The sequence below is a fragment of the Herpailurus yagouaroundi genome, unplaced genomic scaffold (assembly GCF_014898765.1).
Source record: "Herpailurus yagouaroundi ecotype Mexico unplaced genomic scaffold, PumYag 184, whole genome shotgun sequence".
NCBI lineage: Eukaryota > Metazoa > Chordata > Mammalia > Carnivora > Felidae > Herpailurus > Herpailurus yagouaroundi.
The window spans coordinates 10,004,604-10,025,299 of record NW_024412415.1 but is presented as its reverse complement, the minus strand read 5'-3'; the positions used below and the strand labels follow the sequence as shown (position 1 = coordinate 10,025,299).

The window sequence follows — 20,696 nt, the reverse complement described above, 5'->3', positions numbered from 1 at the left end:
TTTTTTTCCTTTTTCCCTCCATATGTTCACCTGTTTTGTCTCTTAATTTGCACACATGAATGAAATCATATGGTATTTGTTTTTCTCTGACTTATTTCGCTTAGCATAATATTCTCTACCTCCATCCACATTGTTGCAAATGGCAAGATTTCATTTTTTTTTTTGATGGCTGTGAAATACTCCATTGTGTATATATACCATATCTTCTTTAATCCATTCATCAGTCGATGGACATTTGGGCTCTTTCTATAGTTTGGCTATTGTTGATAAAGTTGCCAAAAACACTGGGGTGCATGTACCCCTTCAAATCTGTATTTTTGTATCCTTTGGCCTTATCTCATTTTAATAAAGCTTTTTAACAACTTTGAAAGGAATTAAATAATTGAAAGGAACAATCCAAATGACAGCCCTGCCTTAGTTTAAAGCTAGGTTCTCTTTTCTGCTTATTATGGATCTTTGATAAGAAATACAATTGCTGAGAAGTCTGTTTTGCTTGCTGTTTGCTACGAGCATTGTGGAGCCTTTCCTGAATGTAACCCGCTGTGTAGTAAAATAGGTTGTAAACCTTCCTAAATGTAGGTAATGGAATGTAGTCTGGTAAGTAACGGAATGAGTAATTGTACATAAATTAACCGGCATATCTCGCTTCTGTAAACCTGCTTGCTTAAGCACATTCCTCACCTACCCTACCCTCTTCCCCTTTCCCCCTTTTTTCCTCCCGCCACAAGTAACGGACAAAGCCTTCCCGCCAAAGGACAGACAAAGGACGCCCAATCAGAGAGCAACAAATGTCCTTACTTTAAAATCAATCAATCAGGCCCCTCATAATTTGAAACCTCCCCTGTGCTGTTTGTCTCTGTCTATAAAAACGCTGTACCAGGGGCGCCTGGGTGGCGCAGTCTGTTAAGCGTCCGACTTCAGCCAGGTCACGATCTCGCGATCCGTGAGTTTGAGCCCCGCGTCGGGCTCTGGGCTGATGGCTTGGAGCCTGGAGCCTGTTTCCGATTCTGTGTCTCCCTCTCTCTCTGCCCCTCCCCCGTTCATGCTCTGTCTCTCTCTGTCCCAAAAATAAATAAACGTTGGAAAAAAAAAAAATTAAAAAAAACAAACAAACAAAAAAAAAAAACGCTGTACCAACCCTGATCGAGGCCTCTTGCGTCACCGGCGACGAGTGCGCAGGGGACCAGGTTCGAACCTGCAATAAACGACCCTTGCCGCTTGGCTTTGACTTACGACTCTGGTGGACTTTTGTGGGAGGTTTTGGAACTTCGGGCATTACATAATGAGCATGGGATTATTATAGCCAGAATATTAAGCTCTTCAAATCCAAAATTTCATGAGTTTTGCTCTGTTACAATCAACAACAGAAAGTGAAACATTCCTAGCAGTATTCAATGCTATTGAGTGGCTGATCAGACAATGCTCCTTTGGGTTCCTATAAATCCCTGTGTATATCTCTAACACACAGCTTACCTCATTACATTGGATTTATCTACTTATGGGTCTGTCTCTCCAACCTAAATATAAATTCCTCACAGGCAGGAACCATGTCCATCTATCTTCATACCCCCCAGTCTTTCGCAGAGTGCCTAGAACATTGCGGACACTCAATCAACTTCTGTTGAGCTAAACTTTTAGAGTTAACTCTCCTTCAAAAGATGATTACTTATAGTTATCATGAGAAGCAGTCTCAGCTGAGGAAAATTCTTTCTTGACCAGTCAGAAGTTAGTTCTCCAAAAACACAGGTTATACTTCTTAATCTGCAATTTTTTTTCTAATGGTTAATAACACTGGTAGGATTTACTTTTCTCCATTTACAAAGAGTACATTTTAAAATGCCATCCTGGTCAGACAATGATACAAAAGCCAGTCTTCTGTATCAGGCTCTAATATCACAGAGCTTCAGATAAGAGAACACAATGGTGTCCTCTAGTCCTTCATCCTCAGAGGGAAGGCACACTTTCCCTAGGGATTAATCAGTCATTCAATCTCTAAGTACTTCTTGAACTTTACTGTCTATACTGTGCACCTAGGCAGTTAAAAGTATCTCAAGCAATACAGATAAACCCTTATCAAGAAAATGGCCAGATATGGTCAAATATTTCATATGGTAAGTAATATATGGAAAGCAGGACAGGATCTTATCCTCCATTTTATCCTGTATGTAACAGAAAATGATGATCTTGGTTCTTTTATCTTTCTCAACGAATGTAGTCTTTTGATATTAGTTCTCGGCAAATGTCAGATGTTGGTTTTGAAAACAGTTGCCATAAAAAAGCAGAAAGCATTTCTCATTTGATTCTTGATCAAAGCAAAAGGTCATGTGTAACACCAGAGGTGCACAAATTACTTAACAGTTTTTAAACCACTCTAAAAATTGCTTCATTTCTCACCATTAGAATATCTTCAGGGCTAGTAGTAAGCTGGTGAATAATTTGAAACATCTGGAAACATCTGCAACATGAAAAGTTTTAACATACTCTAGTCATCAAAAACTTGTCACTCAAGACAAACCCATTACGTTGAATTAATATATTTTAGGCTAATACTAATTATACATCTATAAAGAATTACAGACTAAGTTTTTCAAAAATTATACTGATCTGGAAGGATAATCAAATGACTAAAAATAAAACATTATTTTTAAGCGGGCAACAGTAGCTTCCCTTTGCCACACCTCCTACCCTCTGCTGATAACAGCAAACAGACAAGTCAATAAGCCTATATTTTTAAGTCTAAAGAATATTCCAGGGGCACCTGAGTGGCTCAATTAAGTGTCTGACTCTTGATTTCGGCTCAGGTTATGATCTCATGGTTCATGAGACTGGGCCCCCTATCATGTGGAGCCTGCTTGGGATTCTCTGTCTCTGTCTCTCTCTCTCTGCTCCTCCCCCGCTCTCTCTCTCTCAAAATAAATAAGCTTTAAAAAAAGAAAGAAAGAATATTTCAATATAGTACAACTTTACAAACAACCTAAATCACTAAAAATACTGTCAACAGCCTGACAGCTGGAAAAAAATGCTGTATGTCAAGTTATACCCTCCATACCAAATGACTACACATTTCTAAACTACAAAAATCTGGATTCTTACATACTATTTACAATCTCAAAACAATAAAACAGAAAAAAAAGAAGTATGTCCACAACCTCCCCAAACTCACTCTTCTAAAGTTCTTTTCTTTCCCTTGTCAATCATAGTCATCTGATCGTGGATTTTAAGATCTGGCTTCTTGGCTATCAATTTCTTCATGGTATTAGAACTAATGGATCCATTCAAGTGGGCATGAAGTTCCTAAAAACAAGAGAATACAATCAGTAAAAACTTCTCAAGTATCAACTAGATTCATAGCATCATACCAGGTACTTGATGTTTGTATTCTGTACCAGGTAAACTACCTACCAGATGTAGCTACATGACTCTTATAGTTTACAAAGTTTAAATTCTACCTATAAAATTTACTTCTCTTTGTGAAAACAACAACAACAACAACAACAACAACAACAACACCACAGATGTCCGTATAATTAGTAACCACTCCAGAAATCTGTGGCTGAATTCTCACCACTTTAGGTAATTCTGAATAAAAAGCTGTCTTCCATGGTTGCTGGTGTTCTTCTGCTTCCATCATGACGTAGCAGAAAAAGATCTTTCTCCAAATACTCTCGTTCTTGTTATAAACAGTACCATGTACTTTTGTCAGTAAGTTCTGTGGTCTTGAATTCCTTCAGATTGTTTTATGTCCACACATTTCAATAAGATAAACTGTATATGTAGCTCTGGGCTCAGCTTCACCTATGTAAACAAATGTGAACATTTTCAAGTGTTGACATAAAAGCAAAGAAACAGAATTTTGCCACTTTATTCCTTAAAAGATGAAAACCCCAGGGCGCGTGGGTGGCTCAGTCAGTTAAGTGTCCAACTTCAGCTCAGGTCATGATCTTGCAGTTGGTGGGTCTGAGCTCCACATCAGGCTCTGTGCTGACAGCTCAGAGCCTGGAGCCTGCTTCAAATTGTGTGTCTCTCTCTCTCTCTCTCTTTCTCTGCCCCTCCCTTGCTTGTGCTCTGCCTCTCTCTCTCTCTCAAAAATGAAATAAACATTAAAAAAATTTTTTTAAAAAAATGAAAACCCCTTCAATGCTAATTTAAGCAAACTAACAATCTGAACTAGAAATAAGAAAATGCCTCAAACTGGTAGAGGTGAATTAAAATCTGAAATTTACTAAGGTGGGGTGCCTGGGTGGCTCAGTCGGTTAGGCGTCAGACTCTTGATTTTGGTTTGGGTCATGATCTCACAGTTCATGGGTTTGGGCTCCACGCTGATGGTGTAGAGCCTGCCTGGGATTCTCTCTCCTTCTCTCTGCCCCTCTCCTGCTTGCTCTCTCTCTCAAAATAAAAAAAATAAAAAAATAAAGGAATTTAGTAAGGTATTGAGTATTCCTTACCTATTAGAACTTTCTATGAAACTACTTCTAAAAGTAGAAATTTATAAAGCCTATTTTGGGTAAAAGTTTATGTTTTTGAGCTGCTTAAAAAATATAAAGGAAGAGGAGCACCTGGGTGGCTCAGTTGGTTAAGCATCCAACTCTTGGTTTCAGCTCAGGTCATGATCTCATGGTTTCCTGAGTTTGAGCCCTGCATTGGGCTCTGTGCTGACAGTGAGGAGCCTACTTGGGATATTCTCATTCATTCTCTTTCTCTCCCCCCCTCCTCTTTCTCTCTCTCTCTCTCCTTGCCACTCCCTCACTCATGCTGTCTCTCTCTCAAAAATAACATAACATAACATAAAATAAAAGGAAGAGCAGAGGAACTGGAGTCACATGTACCTAGATTAATTCTCATAGTTCTGCCATCTAGTAGCTGTATGGCCTTCATTACTTAGTTTCAGTTTTCTTATTTGTAAAAATGGGATACAAATGCAGAGTAGCTCTAAGGATTAATAAAGTAATCTACTTTCCCTCTACTACTGTCCCATATAATCCATTGACTACCTTTAAATCAGCACTTTGTCACATTGTATCTCAATCACTGACTTACTTGTCTTTCTTTCTCACCAGATTATGAACTTCAGAAGAAACAGGACTATAGCTTATTTTACCTCCCTAGCACCTAGGACAATGCTTAGCATACTGTAGATGATAAATAAATCTTCATTTCCCTTCACCTCTGAAGGTGGCTTATAAATTAAAATTTCAAATGAAATTTAGTGATTTTCAGAATAGACACCCTGACCCTCTGGGTTCTCACATCTTAATGATGATGATATTGATAAGAAGAATAGTTTCCATTCAGACCCTACCAGATAAGTAGCAAGTGCTTTTACTATTGCTTTTAATTTTCCCAATAACCTTGCAAAATAAATTTGCCACATTACAAATCAAGTTGATACTGAGAGGCGTTAAATAAGTTACCACAATATTAAAATGGTCAATAAACAATAGCCAAAGTATGGAAAGAGCCCAAATGTCCATCGACTGATGGACAAAGAAGATGCAGTGTGTGTGTGTGTATACACACACACACACACACACACACACACACACACACAAACACACACACACACAAATGGAATATTACTTGGTGATCAAAAAGAATGAAATCTTGCCATTTACAACAACATGGATAGAACTACAGTGTATTATGCTAAGTGAAGTAAGTCAGAGGAAGACAAATATCACATTATTTCACTCCTGAGTGGAATTTAAGATACAAAACAGATGAACATAAGGGAAGGGAAGCAAAAATAATATAAAAACAGAGAGGGAGATAAACCATACATATACCTGGGTGGAGAGGATACATAGAAGTCTTAAGAAAGTGGGTTGGAAATGGCAAACGTCAAGGGAGACAATTTCACTTTTATTTACCATACACAGTTTTGTTCAATTTGAAGGTTTCACAACAAGCATGTAATACTTGATTGCTTTCTAAAATAATTTTAATACATGAACAATTTGAATAACAAATTAGATAATTTACTTACTAATAATTTAAAAAATTAAATAGTTAATAAATTAATTTTAAGTAATTATAAAATAATTAAATAATTTTTAAAACTTGCAAAACAATTTTATTATTATGAATTGTGAGAGGGAAGAACTTTTATGTTTACACAACAGAACAACAACCTAAAAAAGCACTTAGGACATTTTTCACAGCGGGCTGATAATCTGACAGGTGGCTAGCCTTTCATATACATTTTTAATCCTCTAGGATTGATTTTATTGACTGGTCAATCCTCTAGGATTGGCTCTAGGACCCTGATTTTATTTTGTGCTACATTCAAGCCACCCTCCAGATTGAGCTTTAACTCACTGTAAATTTACTGATCCTCTGGCTACAATGTTAACCTGAGGAAATTTGAAAGCTACCAAAAAGCACCATCTTTACACATTTAAAATATTGTTGTTTTCAGGTGCCTGGCTGGCTCAGTCTGAGAAGCATGAAACTCTTGATTTTGGGGTTGTGAATTTAAGCCCCACATTGGGGACAGGGATTCCTAAAAAAAATAAACTTAAAAAAATAAAATAAAAACCTTGTTTCACTGATCCATGCCTAAGATACTGCCGTCAACAATACCATGCCCTGTCACATTCTACCTTTCTGGGCTAGGTTTGGCATGGGCCAGAAGAAACTGGGATGGGAGTGGGTAGCCAAAAGGCAACACATTGAGTTAAGATCTTTGTACATTTGTATTACATTTCATCAAGTTACCAAGATCAGAACCAAGTCTCCTATCTCCCAGAGAATATTTTTCACACCAAAAAAATAAAAAATAAAAAAAAAAGGAACTCATAATAATAAAGACATTTGTTACCATTTATTAAGTACTTATCATGAGCCAAACACTGTGCTAAGTTTCTTAGGTGGTTATTTTACTTAATCCTCACAACAATCTGTGAGATATTATCATCCTCATTTTACATGAGAAAAAACAGATTAAAAAATAATAACCGGAAAACAATTGTAAGGTACACAAATCACAAATTTGGCTGCATTCTCTTTCTTCCTGAATCACTTTTCTTGATCTGTTCTTTATCAAAAAAGTACTATTTCTAACATATCACATATATTTTACTAACTTATCCTAACAATATACTTCTACAGTACTGTATACATATTTTAAAGGACCACAAGTCTTTCTTTTTTTTTTTTTCTCTTTGGCCCTCAATCAAATCTGAGACAACTCAGAAAGCAGCACTTACTCTTCTTATTTTATTTTATTTTAATTTTATTTTTTTTAACGTTTATTTATTTTTGAGACAGGGAGAGACAGAGCATGAACAGGGGAGGGTCAGAGAGAGGGAGACACTGAATCTGAAACAGGCTCCAGGCTCTGAGCTGTCAGCACAGAGCCCGACGCGGGGCTCGAACTCACGGACCTGAGTTCATGACCGGAACCTAAGTGGGCCGCTTAACCGACTGAGCGCCCCTACTCTTCTTATTTTAGAGATGAGGCTCCGACAGCCCAGCAAGCTCAGGGGAGCTCCCATTCCCATCAGAGGCAATTCCAAACACTTGAAGCGCCCCCCCCCCCCCAATTCCCTCACACTGAACTAACAACCCAGCTGCCAGCTTTAGAGAGATAACAGAAGCCATCAGGTATGGATTCCCTCTCTCTCTGCCTTCACCTACACCTATACTTATCTATATCTGTGCACTTTCTTCTCTCATAAGTCAGAGGTAAAGGATTCATTCTTCTGTCCTCAACATCAATTTGTGCCCTAAATCCCATTCCCTCCTAGCTATTTCAAGTCATTACTCCACCAGTTGATCTCACTTTTCTGTTCCTCCAACCTCTCTCTCCACTGGCTAATTTCCCTCAGGGAACCAACACGCAGGTACATTATTTGCTTCCACCTAAGAAACAGGCAAACAAAACCGTTCTTTCATCCCATATCCCTCTTTACTGCCTTGTCTTTCCTTTCATTCTAAGCTAAGGTCCTTGAAAGCATAATTTAGACTGGCTGCCTCCATTTTCTTATCTACCATTCACTGAAACATAAATTCTGCCCTTTCTGCTCCACAGAAATTGCTCTCCCTAAAGTCATTAGAAGCTCTTCAACACCACATCGAAAGACACTTTTCAATGACCGAACCTTTATCCTGACTCAAACTTTTGAGTCCCAGTATCCAAATCCAAATCAGCTGCACTCCTAAACTCTTGCTCTTAATCATTCTGCCACACTGCTTCAAGGTCACCATAGTGACAGTAATCCTGATTTCCTTCTCCCCTCAGCCCCTGCAGTCAGTCACCAAATCCCAATTAAGAAATTATAAATCTCCCAAATATCTCTGGAAGCAGTTTCCTACTGGTGATGACTTCCAAACACCCAACTTAGAAACTCGATGGCTTTTTTTTTAAATTTTTAATGTTTATTTATTTTTGAGAGAGCGAGTGCGAGCAGGGGAGGGGCAGAAAGAGAGGGAGACACAGAATCCGAAACAGGCTCTAGGCTCCGCCTGAAGCGGGGCTGGAACCCATGAACCATGAGATCACGACCCAAGCCTAAGTCCGACACTCAACTGAATGGGCCACCCAGGCACTCCTTCCATGGTTATTTTAAACACCCAACAAGTCCCAGACCATTTCAGAGAGAATAATCACCTCTCTTCTGTGATTCCCTCTTCTGTGGATATATTCAACACCACCCTAGAATCAGAGACTTTCAGAAGTGGAGGGGAATGTAATTTTATAACTGAGAACAGAGGGGCGTTTAGGTGGCTTAGTCGGTTAGGCGCCCTACTCGGCTCAAGTCATGATCACTGTCCACGGGTTCGAGCCCTGCATCAGGCTCTGTGCTGGCCGCTAAGAGCCTGACGCCTCTTTCAGACTGTGGGTCTCCCTCTCTCTGCCCCTCCCCTGCTCACCCTCTGCCTCTGTCTCTCTCAAAAGCAAATAAACATTAAAAAAAAAAAAACTTTATAACTGAGAAAAAGAGGCTGAGTGGCTTACTTATTGTCAGCTTTGCACAGAGCTGGGAATACAGGGGAATTAACAGTATATGTCTGTGGGGAAACATTTATTAGATGAATCACAACCTCTGTAAAAAATTTTTCATTTTGCTCCTGGCCTCACCGACTTGTTTTCAGATTTAAATGGGATCTGTTTTTAAACTACTAAAGCATTACATAAATTAGTAAGTACTAGTAGTTAGCATCTGAGAAACGACCCCTTCTCCTTGCCCCCCAAGGTCAGAGGTTCTAACCCTGCTGTGCCCCTACCAAATTACTCAATGCTGACCCTGCCAACCAAGGAGGTCTGGTTGTCAGTCCTCACAGACTCACCCCTTAAAGATTCTTGTCAACAGTTGAGACAGGTATGAGGACTTAGCTAAATTTCCCCCTCAGACGTAAAGGCTTGTAGAAAAGCGCCTTCCGGACACAGTCCACATGCCTACAATAAGCCATAGCGGTAAGCCTTCCCCAAAAATGCAGACGCAGAAAATCCGTAAAAAAATCAGACAGTCGAATTTTAGCACAAGCGACACCCTCCTCAATTCTGATTGGTGCGGTGCGTTCTTCACGGAAGTGACGCGCACACACGCGGAAGGGGAGTCACGGAAAGCTCTCTCCGGACAGAAGTCCCCGCAGTGGGTATTAACAGAACGAAAGAGCAGCTCACCACCGTGACGGAGCGCTGCTCCTCACCCTCTTCTTGGCCATGGGCCCGCGGAGCCGCGAGCGTCGGGCGGGGGCAGTACAGAGCACTAACGACAGCAGCGCCCTCAGCAAGAGTTCCCTGGCCACGCACGGGTACGTTCACGACCCCTTTGCAGCGTTGCTCGTTCCAGGGACCGCACGCCGCGCGCCGCTCATCCACCGCGGCTACTACGTCCGCGCACGCGCCGTGGGGCACTGCGTGCGCGCCTTCCTGGAACGGACCTGCGCGGCCCCCGGCGCGCCTCGGGCACAGATAGTGTCGTTGGGAGCTGGCTCCGATTCTCTGTATTTTCGCCTGAAAAGTGAGGGCCGCCTGGCCGAGGCTGCAGTCTGGGAGGTAGACTTTCCGGACGTGGCCCGGCGCAAAGCGGAAAGGATTCGAGATACGCCGGAACTGTGCGCGTTAACTGGGCCTTTCCAGAACGGGGACCCCGCGTCAGCACTGTGCTTTGAGAGTTTGGACTACCGCCTCCTGGGCCTGGACCTGCGACAGCTCCCGCGATTGGATCAGGCCCTGGCCGCCGCGGGCCTCCACGCAGCCGCGCCCACTCTGCTCCTAGCAGAGGCAGTGCTGACCTACCTCGACCCGGACGAGGCCGCGGCCCTCATCGCCTGGGCAGCCCAACGTTTTCCTGATGCCCTTTTCGTGATCTACGAGCAGATGAGACCGCACGATGCGTTTGGCCAGTTCATGCAGCAGCATTTTCGGCAGCTTAATTCTCCCCTTCATGGCCTGGACCACTTTCCCGACGTGCAGGCCCAGCAGCATCGCTTCCTTCAGGCTGGCTGGACTGCCTGCAGTGCCATGGACATGAATAAATTCTATCGCTGCTTTCTCCCCCCAGAAGAATGCCAGCGAGTGGAAAATCTTGAACCTTTTGATGAGTTTGAGGAGTGGCATCTGAAGTGCGCCCACTATTTCATTTTGGCCGCTTCTAGAGGAGATGCTCTCACCCAAACTCTGGTGTTTCCACCCTCAGAGGCGTTTCCTCGAGTAGATCCTGATTCTCCATCAGGAGTCTTGCCTGCCAGTGTAGTCACCAGTGACAACCAGGGCCCAAACCTTAGGAGATATGGGCACGCTTCTGTCCTTTTGAGCCGAAGCATTATTCTTAGTGCAGGAGGATTTGGAGAACAAGAGGGGCGGCATTGCCGAGTGAGCAAGTTTCACTTGCTGTCAAGACATTGTGACTTTGAATGGAAAGGCAACCAAATACGCAGTTGTGGGACTGGAGCCCAGTGGGATGGGCGCCTTTATCACACCATGACAAGACTTTCAGATACTCAGGTTCTGGTTCTGGGAGGGAGACTGTCCCCAGTAACTCCAGCCTTGGGGATTCTACAACTTGGTGTCTGTAAGAGTGAGGATAATAGCACTGGGGACCTAAATGTAACAGTAACAAAGGCTGCCCCAGAAGATTCCACGTTGTCATGTTGGCGGCATTCAACAACAGAAGTGTCCTGTAAGAATCAGAAGTATTTGTTTGTGTATGGGGGTCGAAGTGTGGTGGAACCTGTTCTAAGTGACTGGCATTTCCTACATATGGGGACAATGGCCTGGGTCAGTATCCCAGTGAAGGGGGAAGCACCTGAAGGTCGGCATTCACATAGTGCCTGCAGCTGGCAAGGGGGAGCCCTTATTGCTGGAGGTCTGGGTGCTTCTGAGGAGCCACTGAGCTCTGTACTCTTTTTAAAACCAATTTCTTGTGGATTCCTGTGGGAATCAATAGTCATCCAGCCCCCCATTACTCCAAGGTATTCACACACAGCTCATGTGCTCAACGGGAAGCTTCTACTGGTTGGTGGGGTTTGGATTCATTCCTCCTCAATTCCTGGGGTGACTATAATTGATTTGACTACAGGGTTGAGCTCTGAGTATCAAATTGACACAACATGTGTGCCATGGCCATTAATGTTACACAATCATACCAGCATCCTGCTTCCTGAAGAGCAACAGCTCCTGCTCCTTGGAGGTGGTGGGAACTGCTTTTCTTTTGGCACCTACTTCAACCCCCATGCAGTGACATTGGACCTTTCTTCCTTAAGTGCTGGACAGTAGGACTGGACTTTTGGAATATTCAAGAATCACTGAAGTACACAATAAAGGTTTCCACAAATAGGATTTGACTGTGGCTATACATACTACAACTCTTTCCTTCCCCATCATTTTCTTCTCTTTAGCACTACTATCCAGTGCAGAAAGTGAAACAGGTTGTTAAAACACATACCAACATTCAGAGAGATGGTACAAAAATAAAACATAAGTAGGCCTGTCCAAAGAGAATGACCATACAGTCCTAGAATAGGAATTGGGGAGCCTTTGGATCCCTATGTGTCTAGTTGATTGGTTTTCCTCATCTAAGTTTATCCATTTATTGAGTTACAATGACCTTCAGCCTAAGTCAAGTGAAAAATTTCCCACTCAGGCTTTGTGATTTGAAATGCTATTTTGAAAAAGTTTAACACAGATTCTTGGTAAAAATACAAGGTTGATACTCTGGTTTCAGATTACATAAATCTTTTGCCTTTTCCTAAAGATTTCCATGGAGAAGTACAGAAATGAGTTTTTACCCAGTTTTTGAGGCCTTGTTTTTATGATGCTACCTTCAAAAAAATACAAGGTTGAATGTCACCGAAGGGACATGGTTTGATTTCATTCTTCATGTATAAAATCGGAAGTGAACCCACTTACAGTTGGATTAAAGCATTGTGCCATTTAGTGCAACAGAGAACTCTGGGATAGCTTTTAATAAGACATTTGTAGGACTTTATTGAAAAAATATGCTTTTAATTTTTTTTGCCACTTGTTCCATTTTTTTAGATTTATTAATACTAATAAACCAGACATTTTATGCCTCAAGTCATTTTGTACATGGTATGATAATGTTTTACTCCAGATCTAGTCTCCATCCTTCACTATGTTCTGTGCTGACTCTTATGGACTATATAAAAGTTTTCTTGTTCCTCTAGTTTCTGGTGAGCTCTACCAGTCAGAAGCATCAGAGGGGGATGGTTGGGCAGGAAGAATGAGTCAGGGTATTCTCAGTTTCCTCTGCCAGTCTGCAAGTTATCATGGGCTGCATTCTTCTGTCAAAGGCCACATGACTACTATCATGTAGTTCTCTTCTATAAGCTCTAATTCTGCATTACTCCAGGTTCCAGTAATTGTGCCTTCTTACCTCTCTAGGCCTAAGAATTGTAATGGTTCTTTGTTAGACCTTAGCTGCACTGTCCAGTATAGCAACCATTAGTCACATGTGGCTATTTAAACTTTAATTAATTGAGATTAAGTAAAATGAATTCTGTGGCTTAGTTGCATTAATCAATTTTAAGTGCTCAATAGCCAGCCTCATGAGGCTAATATCCATGGTTATTAGGCAATGTAGATGTCTAACATTACCATCATTGCAGAAAGATTGGGACATTTCTGAGGTATTTCACCATCCTGATTTGGTTTCCCTTAATCCTGCTCACCCTTTTTTAATTAGTATCTTCATTAAATTCTTCTCAATTATCCTCTTTAAATGGACCATTTTTCCTGTTGAGCTTTGTGAAGTTAATGAAATGTTTTAGGCATTCACCCTTGAAATTTGAGCCTTGATTCATTATCTGAATTGTGTATACCTTGTGAAATTCATATAAGGTATTGGCTTTGTTGATACGAAAGTACCACTTTAGTATTTCTTGTTAGTCCTCAATCCTTGAAACCTTAATATCTTTAGATTCTATAAGTACCTAAATTTTAGAAGTACTATCAATGTTAGCATCTTGCTGGACTTAGTATGACAGAGAATCCCTTCTCCCTAAATATTTTTATTAACAAGTTTGCATATAAATGAAAGTGAATGGTTTTTAATATTAAAAAAAAAACTGAGTAGTAAACACAAATCTAGGTGCAAAGATGTTGGTTCTGTTAGACAAAGGCTCCCAGGAGAAGAGAGGCAACTTCCCTGAAACTACAAGAGCCCTTTCTGGGGACATTATCAGGTATAGGCATGAGTGAACCCTGGGAAACAAAGGGCTTATAACTAGGCATCTGGCAAACCTATGGGTGGGCCAGATACTAGATAACTGGGAGGAATATGATCAGAAGGAGAAAAGGTTGCTCTGTATTTCTTGTTTCTAAGTTCACCACAGGCTCTCCCCAACTTTCAGGAGCAGATCAAAGCAGAACATTGGTGAAATGAGTGTTCTCAGCTATGTAGTAGTTAGTTCTAGAATTCTAACCTAGAAATGACTCCAAAGCCCAGGTAACACCTTCCATTATGCTACCTCTCAGATGGTGCCATCAACCATTATTATTTCATTACTTTTGGGGGGAGAGTAGAGGAGGTGGGAGTGTATTATCAAGAGAATGTATGCCAGACCTAAATTTGTAGTGCAGTGGCACCTATTGAGCACTGCCCAATATGGTGCATTATGAGTAATTGGGGTTGTTCTCCCCAGAGAAATTACCCACATTTTCTATAAGCGATTACCAGATTAAGCATGCCCTCCACCTTTAACCCTATAAATGCATCATACTCAGTTAAGGAATTATTCACTTCTCAAGCTCTCCTCATTAGAACACTTAGAAGTTTTGTCAGCAACATTTACCCTGTACCTCTGGAGCAGCACTCAGTATGGACTAGTGCTGGATTCCCAGTTTCATAACAGTAATCTGCAGCAGTTAGAGATGTGGGCCAGATTGAGAACTGAAGTTGGAGAGTGATTTTTGCTTCTCCAACTCAGCTCCGAATATTTGTGTTCTAAAATTCTGGTATGGAGCCTGGTGTAGTCATGAAAGTTAATGAAAGCCTTTTTCTTCATTTAGTGATTGTATTTACTTACTTACTTACCTGTTTGTTTATTTAGAGAGTACAGTGGTGGAGGGGCAGAGAGAGAGGGAGACAGAATCTGTAGCAGGCTCCACCCTGTCAGCATGGAACCCAGTGCGAGGCCTTGAACCCATGAACTGTGAGACCATGACATGAGCCAAAATCAAGGGTCAGATGTTTAACCAACTGAGCCACCCAGGCACACAAGTACTTTTTAAACTTTTAACTAGAAAAACCAGTTAAGGAAGGAAGACAATTTCTTATTTTCTTTATTTTTTTTATTTTTTTAATGTTTATTTTTGAGAGAAAGAGAAAGAGAGACAGTGTGAGTGGGCAAGGGGTAGAGAGTGAGGGAGACACAGAATCCTAAGCAGGCTCCAGGCTCTGAGCTGTCAGCACAGAGCCTATGCAGGGCTTGAAATCATGAACCAGGATATCATGACATGAGCCGAAGTCGGATGCTTAACCGACTGAGTCACCTGGGTGCCCCAACAATTTCAATCTCTATCAGGGTCTCAAAAACAGTGTATCATACCAGTGAGGATATGAAAACAAGGTTAAGAACAACTCTTCTAGGATATGTTCTTCAAAGGCCAGTGCTGTCACTTCTTTGTGTGCTTTCTGGATTTTACCACTGACTGCCCATTTTTCATCTTTCTGCAGATTTAATCCTCCTTAATCATGTTAGGAAGTTGACATGTAACAGATATATTTCAGTGCCCAGACATTGCTTTCTTCTCTTTCTGTGATCTCAGACCTTGAAGTCCTGGTTTATTCTATATGCATTTGTGATCCCAAACCCAGCCTTGAACAACCCATGCCTACTCTGGGACCCATCCCATATGACATATTTTAGAAAACACTCTCATATGGCAGCCCCAAATGTAGCCAACCACTCTTTCCCTATGGGAGAGAAGACTATGCTCTTTGGAGAATCTGGTGAATAAGAAAACTAATCACTGAGGTGAGTTCTTAATCATAGGGAGCATCCAATAATGTCTAGTGTGACATTAAAACTAAACTCAGCTTTTTGACTGCAGTAATGAAAGGGACATAATATAGTATTAGGCTGGCAAAGTAGGTCATGAGTCCTGGCTAATCATGTTTGGATTTGATATTTATTAAATTTTTTTTAATGTTTATTTATTTTTGGGACAGAGAGAGACAGAGCATGAACGGGGGAGGGGCAGAGAGAGAGGGAGACACAGAATCGGAAACAGGCTCTGGGCTCTGAGCCATCAGCCCAGAGCCCGACGCAGGGCTCGAACTCACGGACCGCGAGATCGTGACCTGGCTGAAGTCGGACGCTTAACCGACTGCGCCACCCAGGCGCCCCTGGATTTGATATTTAAAGAGGGTGCCTGAGTGGCTCAGTTGATTAGGTGTCCGACTTCAGCTCAGGTCATGATCTTGCAGTTTGTGGGTTTGAGCCCTGCATCAGGTTCTGTGCTGACAGCTCAGAGCCTGGAGCCTACTTCAAATTCTGTGTCTCCCTCTCTCTCTGCCCTTCCCCTGCTCATGCTCTGTCTCTCTCTCTCTCTCAAAAATAAATAAAAATTAAAAAAATTAAAGAGGGCGAATACAAAGAGAAGTTATGAAACTTATAATCAGCTTTAGAGTAGACAGATTTCCTTGGTTGTCGATAATTATGTAATTAAACAAAACATTTCTGTCATTCCACAGTTTAAAGACTGTTCACTTACCGTTCTTGGTCAATGGCATAACACACTTGGTTGGGAAGGGGCACTTCCTTGGCTGAGGGAAGGAATTGTGTCTGTCTAGTTCACCTCGCTATCCCCAACATAGTAAATGCTTAATAAATACTTACCAGATGAAGGTCCGATATGACACTCAAATAAATTATATTCGAATATTACTATTGTGTATACCATGCACAAATGTATGTCAAAATTCATTTACTTAATGTGTGGTAGGGGAGTACTAAAGTTTTAAAGACCTTCTCTTTAACAGTTTTTAAAATTCAACTCTTTTAACCTGTGTTAAATGTGGTAGACTTCCTGGTGTTACTCCTAGCTTTATAGAATACACCCAAACCTTCTCCCTGATTGCAATTTCCAGCTGATCTTCATCCTCTTTTGCTCAACAATGGACCATGGTTACCCCATATCCTTTGCAAATGAACTGAGCTAACTTTGCCAAAAGGTTAATCTGAGGATGTGGGAACATGCAATTAAATGTGCTCATGAGCACATACACTCAGGATCTTGCTAGGATGTGGTGATGCTTTGCTGGGCATGACTTGGTGTGTAACTCTCAAAGTTTAATAGAGGGAGAGGAAAAACCTTGCCCTAATATTTATTCATGAAGTCACTTGTCACCTAAATGGCAGTCTAAGGCTAGAAAACAAACTATAAATTTAGGATATTACACTACATCTTGTTTTTCTCATTCCCTAGCCTTTGTCCACATTTTTAGGCTTTTCATTAGAACCTCTCAACATCTGATTCATATATAGACTTACTATTTCAGAAAAAGTTAGCAAAACCAATCTTTCTTATGTATGCATACATCAGCAACTTAAGCAATACTTAAGAGGAAAAAAACAACTTTGCCATCATCTTCCCTTCCCCCCAAAAAAACTCAACTGAAAAAGCAGAGTTTAGACTACAATCCACTGAATTTAAATTTGCACAATTGAGTCCAGCCAACATATTTTTATTTTCAGTGCACAACACATAGTAAATATTCAAAAATGTCACATGAATGGAAATGTGTTTGATTCAGGCTAAAAATAGTAATAAATAGTGACTTGTAATGTTAAGATCAGAGATAACACCCAGATAATCAAAATAATGTAAAGTCACAGCGATTAGTTTGATATTGGTGCCAGAATAGACAAATAGATTGAAGGAACAAAAAATTCAAGAATAGACTTTATAGTAAGGTGACATTCAGACCAGTGATGAATGGCTGGATTCTTTTGTATATGTATGATTTGGGACCAATTGGCTAATCATTTGCGAGAAGTGATGTCAGCTCCCTACTTCTCACGAATCACAAGCATAAATTCCAGATGGGTTAAAGACCTTATCTAAACTTAAAAAATAAAGTGAAACTAAGTTATTTAAGTGTGAGAACAAGTATACAGAATATGTTTATAATCTTTGTGATAGAAAAGGCCTGAAAGGACACATACATATAAACAAATTTTTAAAAATCTGATAACTTGGGGTGCCTGGGTGGCTCAGTCGGTTAAACGTCTGACTCTTGATTTCAGCTCAAGTCATGATCTCATGGTTCATGAGTTGAGCCCCATGTTGGGCTCTGCACTGTCAGATTCTTCGGATTCTCTCTGTCTCTATCTCTGCTCCAACCCTTGATGTCTCTCTCAAAGTAAATAAAAAATTAATTTAAAAAAATCTGATAATTCATTTAAAACTTCAGGACAATAAGAAAATACATTAAAATGTTAAAAGATTAGTGGCTTCTTCCCTCTCCCCAGGGTCTGACCATAGGGAAACTTTTGTTTTCCTTTTTCATTCAGTCCCTAGAATTAAGATGCCTGTGACTCATTCTTCTGTTTAGGTTAACAATAGGAAATTTGGATAATGTAAAGTGAAGCTTTCAATTGACTATAATAACTCATTCATTCATTCATTCATTCATCCATTCAACATTTAGTGTTCTAAGCTGGGTAGACCAGTGAATCAAATAATCCCTTGTGGAAGTTGCAGCCTAGCAGGGGGAGACAAGAAACTAAATAATAAAGATAATAAATACATTACATATTATATTAGAAGTGATAAGGACTGTGAGAAAAAGAAAAAGCATATAGGATAATGGGGGTTAGGAGTGCATGGGGTTAAGGGTAACAGGTTACAAAAACTAAAAAGGGTGGACAAGGTCACTCTCATGGAGCTGTGAAATTTGAAAAGGTAAGAGAGGTGGCTAAGTAGATTACTGGAGAAAGAGTATTTCAGGAAGGGGGACTAGCCAGAGCAAAGCTCCTAAAGAAATTCATTCTAAGAACTTTGGCTTTAATCTGAGTAAAAAAGGGAGTTGTTTAGGGTTTTGGGTGATGCTACTTGATTCACAGTTTTAAAGGATCCCTTTGGACATCGCAAGGAGAACAGATTGTAGGAGGTCAAAATTAAAAGCAGGGAGACTTGTCGGAAGGCTGTTGTGGTAATCAAGATGAAAGATGATGTCGACTGAGCTGGAAATGGTGAAAATGGTGGGATTAGGGGTATATTCTGAAGGAAGAGCCAACAAATTTCTTAATGGACTGGGTATGGATATGAGGACGAGGGAAGAGTGAAGGATGGGCTCCAAGATTTTAGTCCTAAAGAACTGGAAAGTTGGAGTTGCCATCAACTGAGATAAAGGAGACTACAGGTGGTGCAGATTTGTGTGTGTGTGTGTGTGTGTGTGTGTGTGTGTGTGTGTGTGTCTTGGGGGGCGGTAGATCAACAGTTCAGGTTGGATATGTTAACTTTGTGATTTCAGTTAGACATCCAAATGAGGAACCACTTACTCAAATATCTATTTTATAACTTCTTTCCTTATCCTCTTCATTCACTTTTTTCTTTGCCTTCTGTAAACAACCAGACCAAACATAGGAATGAGACTGGCAAATAAAAATGGCTGAATTGGAAACACAAATTGTAGCTTGAACAATAAGAGGGACAATTCCTCTGTGAGACAGCCCACACTGACTGCTCCTGGCTCCCAGAGCCCTTCTCAGAGCCACTTCCATTCAGATCCACTGTCTTGTTTACTTATTTATTTTATTTTAATTTCTTTCTCTATTAATATTTATCATGCACACTGTGTAATTCTACATTTGTAGCTTTTTCATAAAGCCAGAATTTGACACTCCTTATGTCACAAGCCTCATCCCCTGCCATATTTCCTCCTCTTACTTCATCCCAGTTATATGGAACTACACCTAGATCTCCAAGTATGTGATACTGTTTCATGCCTCCATTCCTTTACTTACAGTGTTCTCCCTGTGGGATTCTCGATACTGCTCTTCTTACCTTACTCGCACACCATCTCAACTTTGTTTATGCAACTCCTACTTGGCTTTCAAAGCTTGTCTTTGAAAAGCATTCCATGATTCTAATACCCCTTCTCTTTCAGGCTGGGATGGGTTACCCTTCTGTATTGCAATAGCACCTTGTAAATATCCTCCATATTGCACTTACCATATTATGTTATAATCTATTTTCTAGTCTGTCTTCTCATTCCAGATTTTAGCTCCTTGAGGGTAGGGATAGTATCTTATTCATCTTTGTATTCTCAGCACCTGACACCATAAACACTAGAACTGAACAAAAATCTCTCACTGTGGCTGTTTAACTTTTTGAAGCCAGTCCTTTCTCATACCATTTCAATATAATAAATCTAATGCCACTGGCTTCCTGGGGGAGAATAAAGAAGCATCAGTGAAGAATAATACAATGACACCCCAAAAAACACTAGGCACTCTCACGCAAGCCTGTGCCGTTGGTCATAAACTCAGAAAGAATCATCCAGAACCTTTAGAACACAGCTGTGATTATATACATCTACTTTCAGGAACCCCATTTTTAGTCCTACTGCTTCCTTGATCTCCCAGTCAGACATCTGGTGGGTAGTAACAGAGTTAAGTAATTGCAGAGATAGTGAATTTTTTGTACTATTTTGTAGAAGATCAGTATATTAACCACATTTTAACTAGTAAAATGATTCAATTAGAGTGACTTGAACCTGCAACTTACCCCTCTAGCCCAATTACCTTTGAATTTTTTGGTTTGGTTTAAGACTCACCTAGGTGAGCCACTTTTGGTTTGAGTCAATCACTAGACTCATACTAGTGTCAATTCAGCTGGAACACAGAGTAACTTGAGGTTTCTGTATCCCGCTATGAGTTAGCCAAGAGTTCATTTTATTTTTTTTTAATTTTTTTTTATTTTTTTTTTTCAACGTTTACTTATTTTTGGGACAGAGAGAGACAGAGCATGAACGGGGGAGGGGCAGAGAGAGAGGGAGACACAGAATCGGAAACAGGCTCCAGGCTCCGAGCCATCAGCCCAGAGCCCGACGCGGGGCTCGAACTCACGGACCGCAAGATCGTGACCTGGCTGAAGTCGGACGCTTAACCGACTGCGCCACCCAGGCGCCCCAAGAGTTCATTTTAAAACACTTACTGTCGGGGCGCCTGGGTGGCGTCCCAAGAGTTCATTTTAAAACACTTACTGTCGGGGCGCCTGG

At 40.8% G+C, this 20,696-nt stretch overlaps 2 protein-coding genes and 1 pseudogene across 3 annotated transcripts in view; 2 read left to right on the top strand and 1 right to left on the bottom strand.

The window, feature by feature from the left end:
* MAPDA (N6-Methyl-AMP deaminase) overlaps positions 1-9,732 on the bottom strand; it is a 27,003-nt gene extending 17,271 nt beyond the window's left edge. Inside the window, exons 1-4 of one of the 2 annotated variants that reach the window (XM_040492462.1) lie at positions 9,626-9,732; positions 3,566-3,795; positions 3,164-3,294; positions 2,395-2,455 (exon numbers count right to left, since the gene is read on the bottom strand). In XM_040492462.1, coding sequence (XP_040348396.1) covers positions 2,395-2,455; positions 3,164-3,294; positions 3,566-3,631 — 258 coding nt within the window. In that variant the 5' untranslated portion in view covers positions 3,632-3,795; positions 9,626-9,732. Of the gene's footprint in view, positions 1-2,394; positions 2,456-3,163; positions 3,295-3,565; positions 3,796-9,288; positions 9,475-9,625 lie in introns of those variants that run through there. The other variant, XM_040492463.1, reaches the window with a different exon arrangement.
* On the top strand, positions 9,636-12,523 carry LCMT2 (leucine carboxyl methyltransferase 2). The gene has a single exon (XM_040492461.1). It carries the CDS (start codon positions 9,665-9,667, stop codon positions 11,720-11,722), a length of 2,058 nt encoding a protein of 685 aa, XP_040348395.1. The 5' UTR covers positions 9,636-9,664; the 3' UTR covers positions 11,723-12,523.
* On the top strand, positions 12,156-12,264 carry LOC121042169 (uncharacterized; annotated as a pseudogene).
* Positions 12,524-20,696: the final 8,173 nt, after the last annotated feature.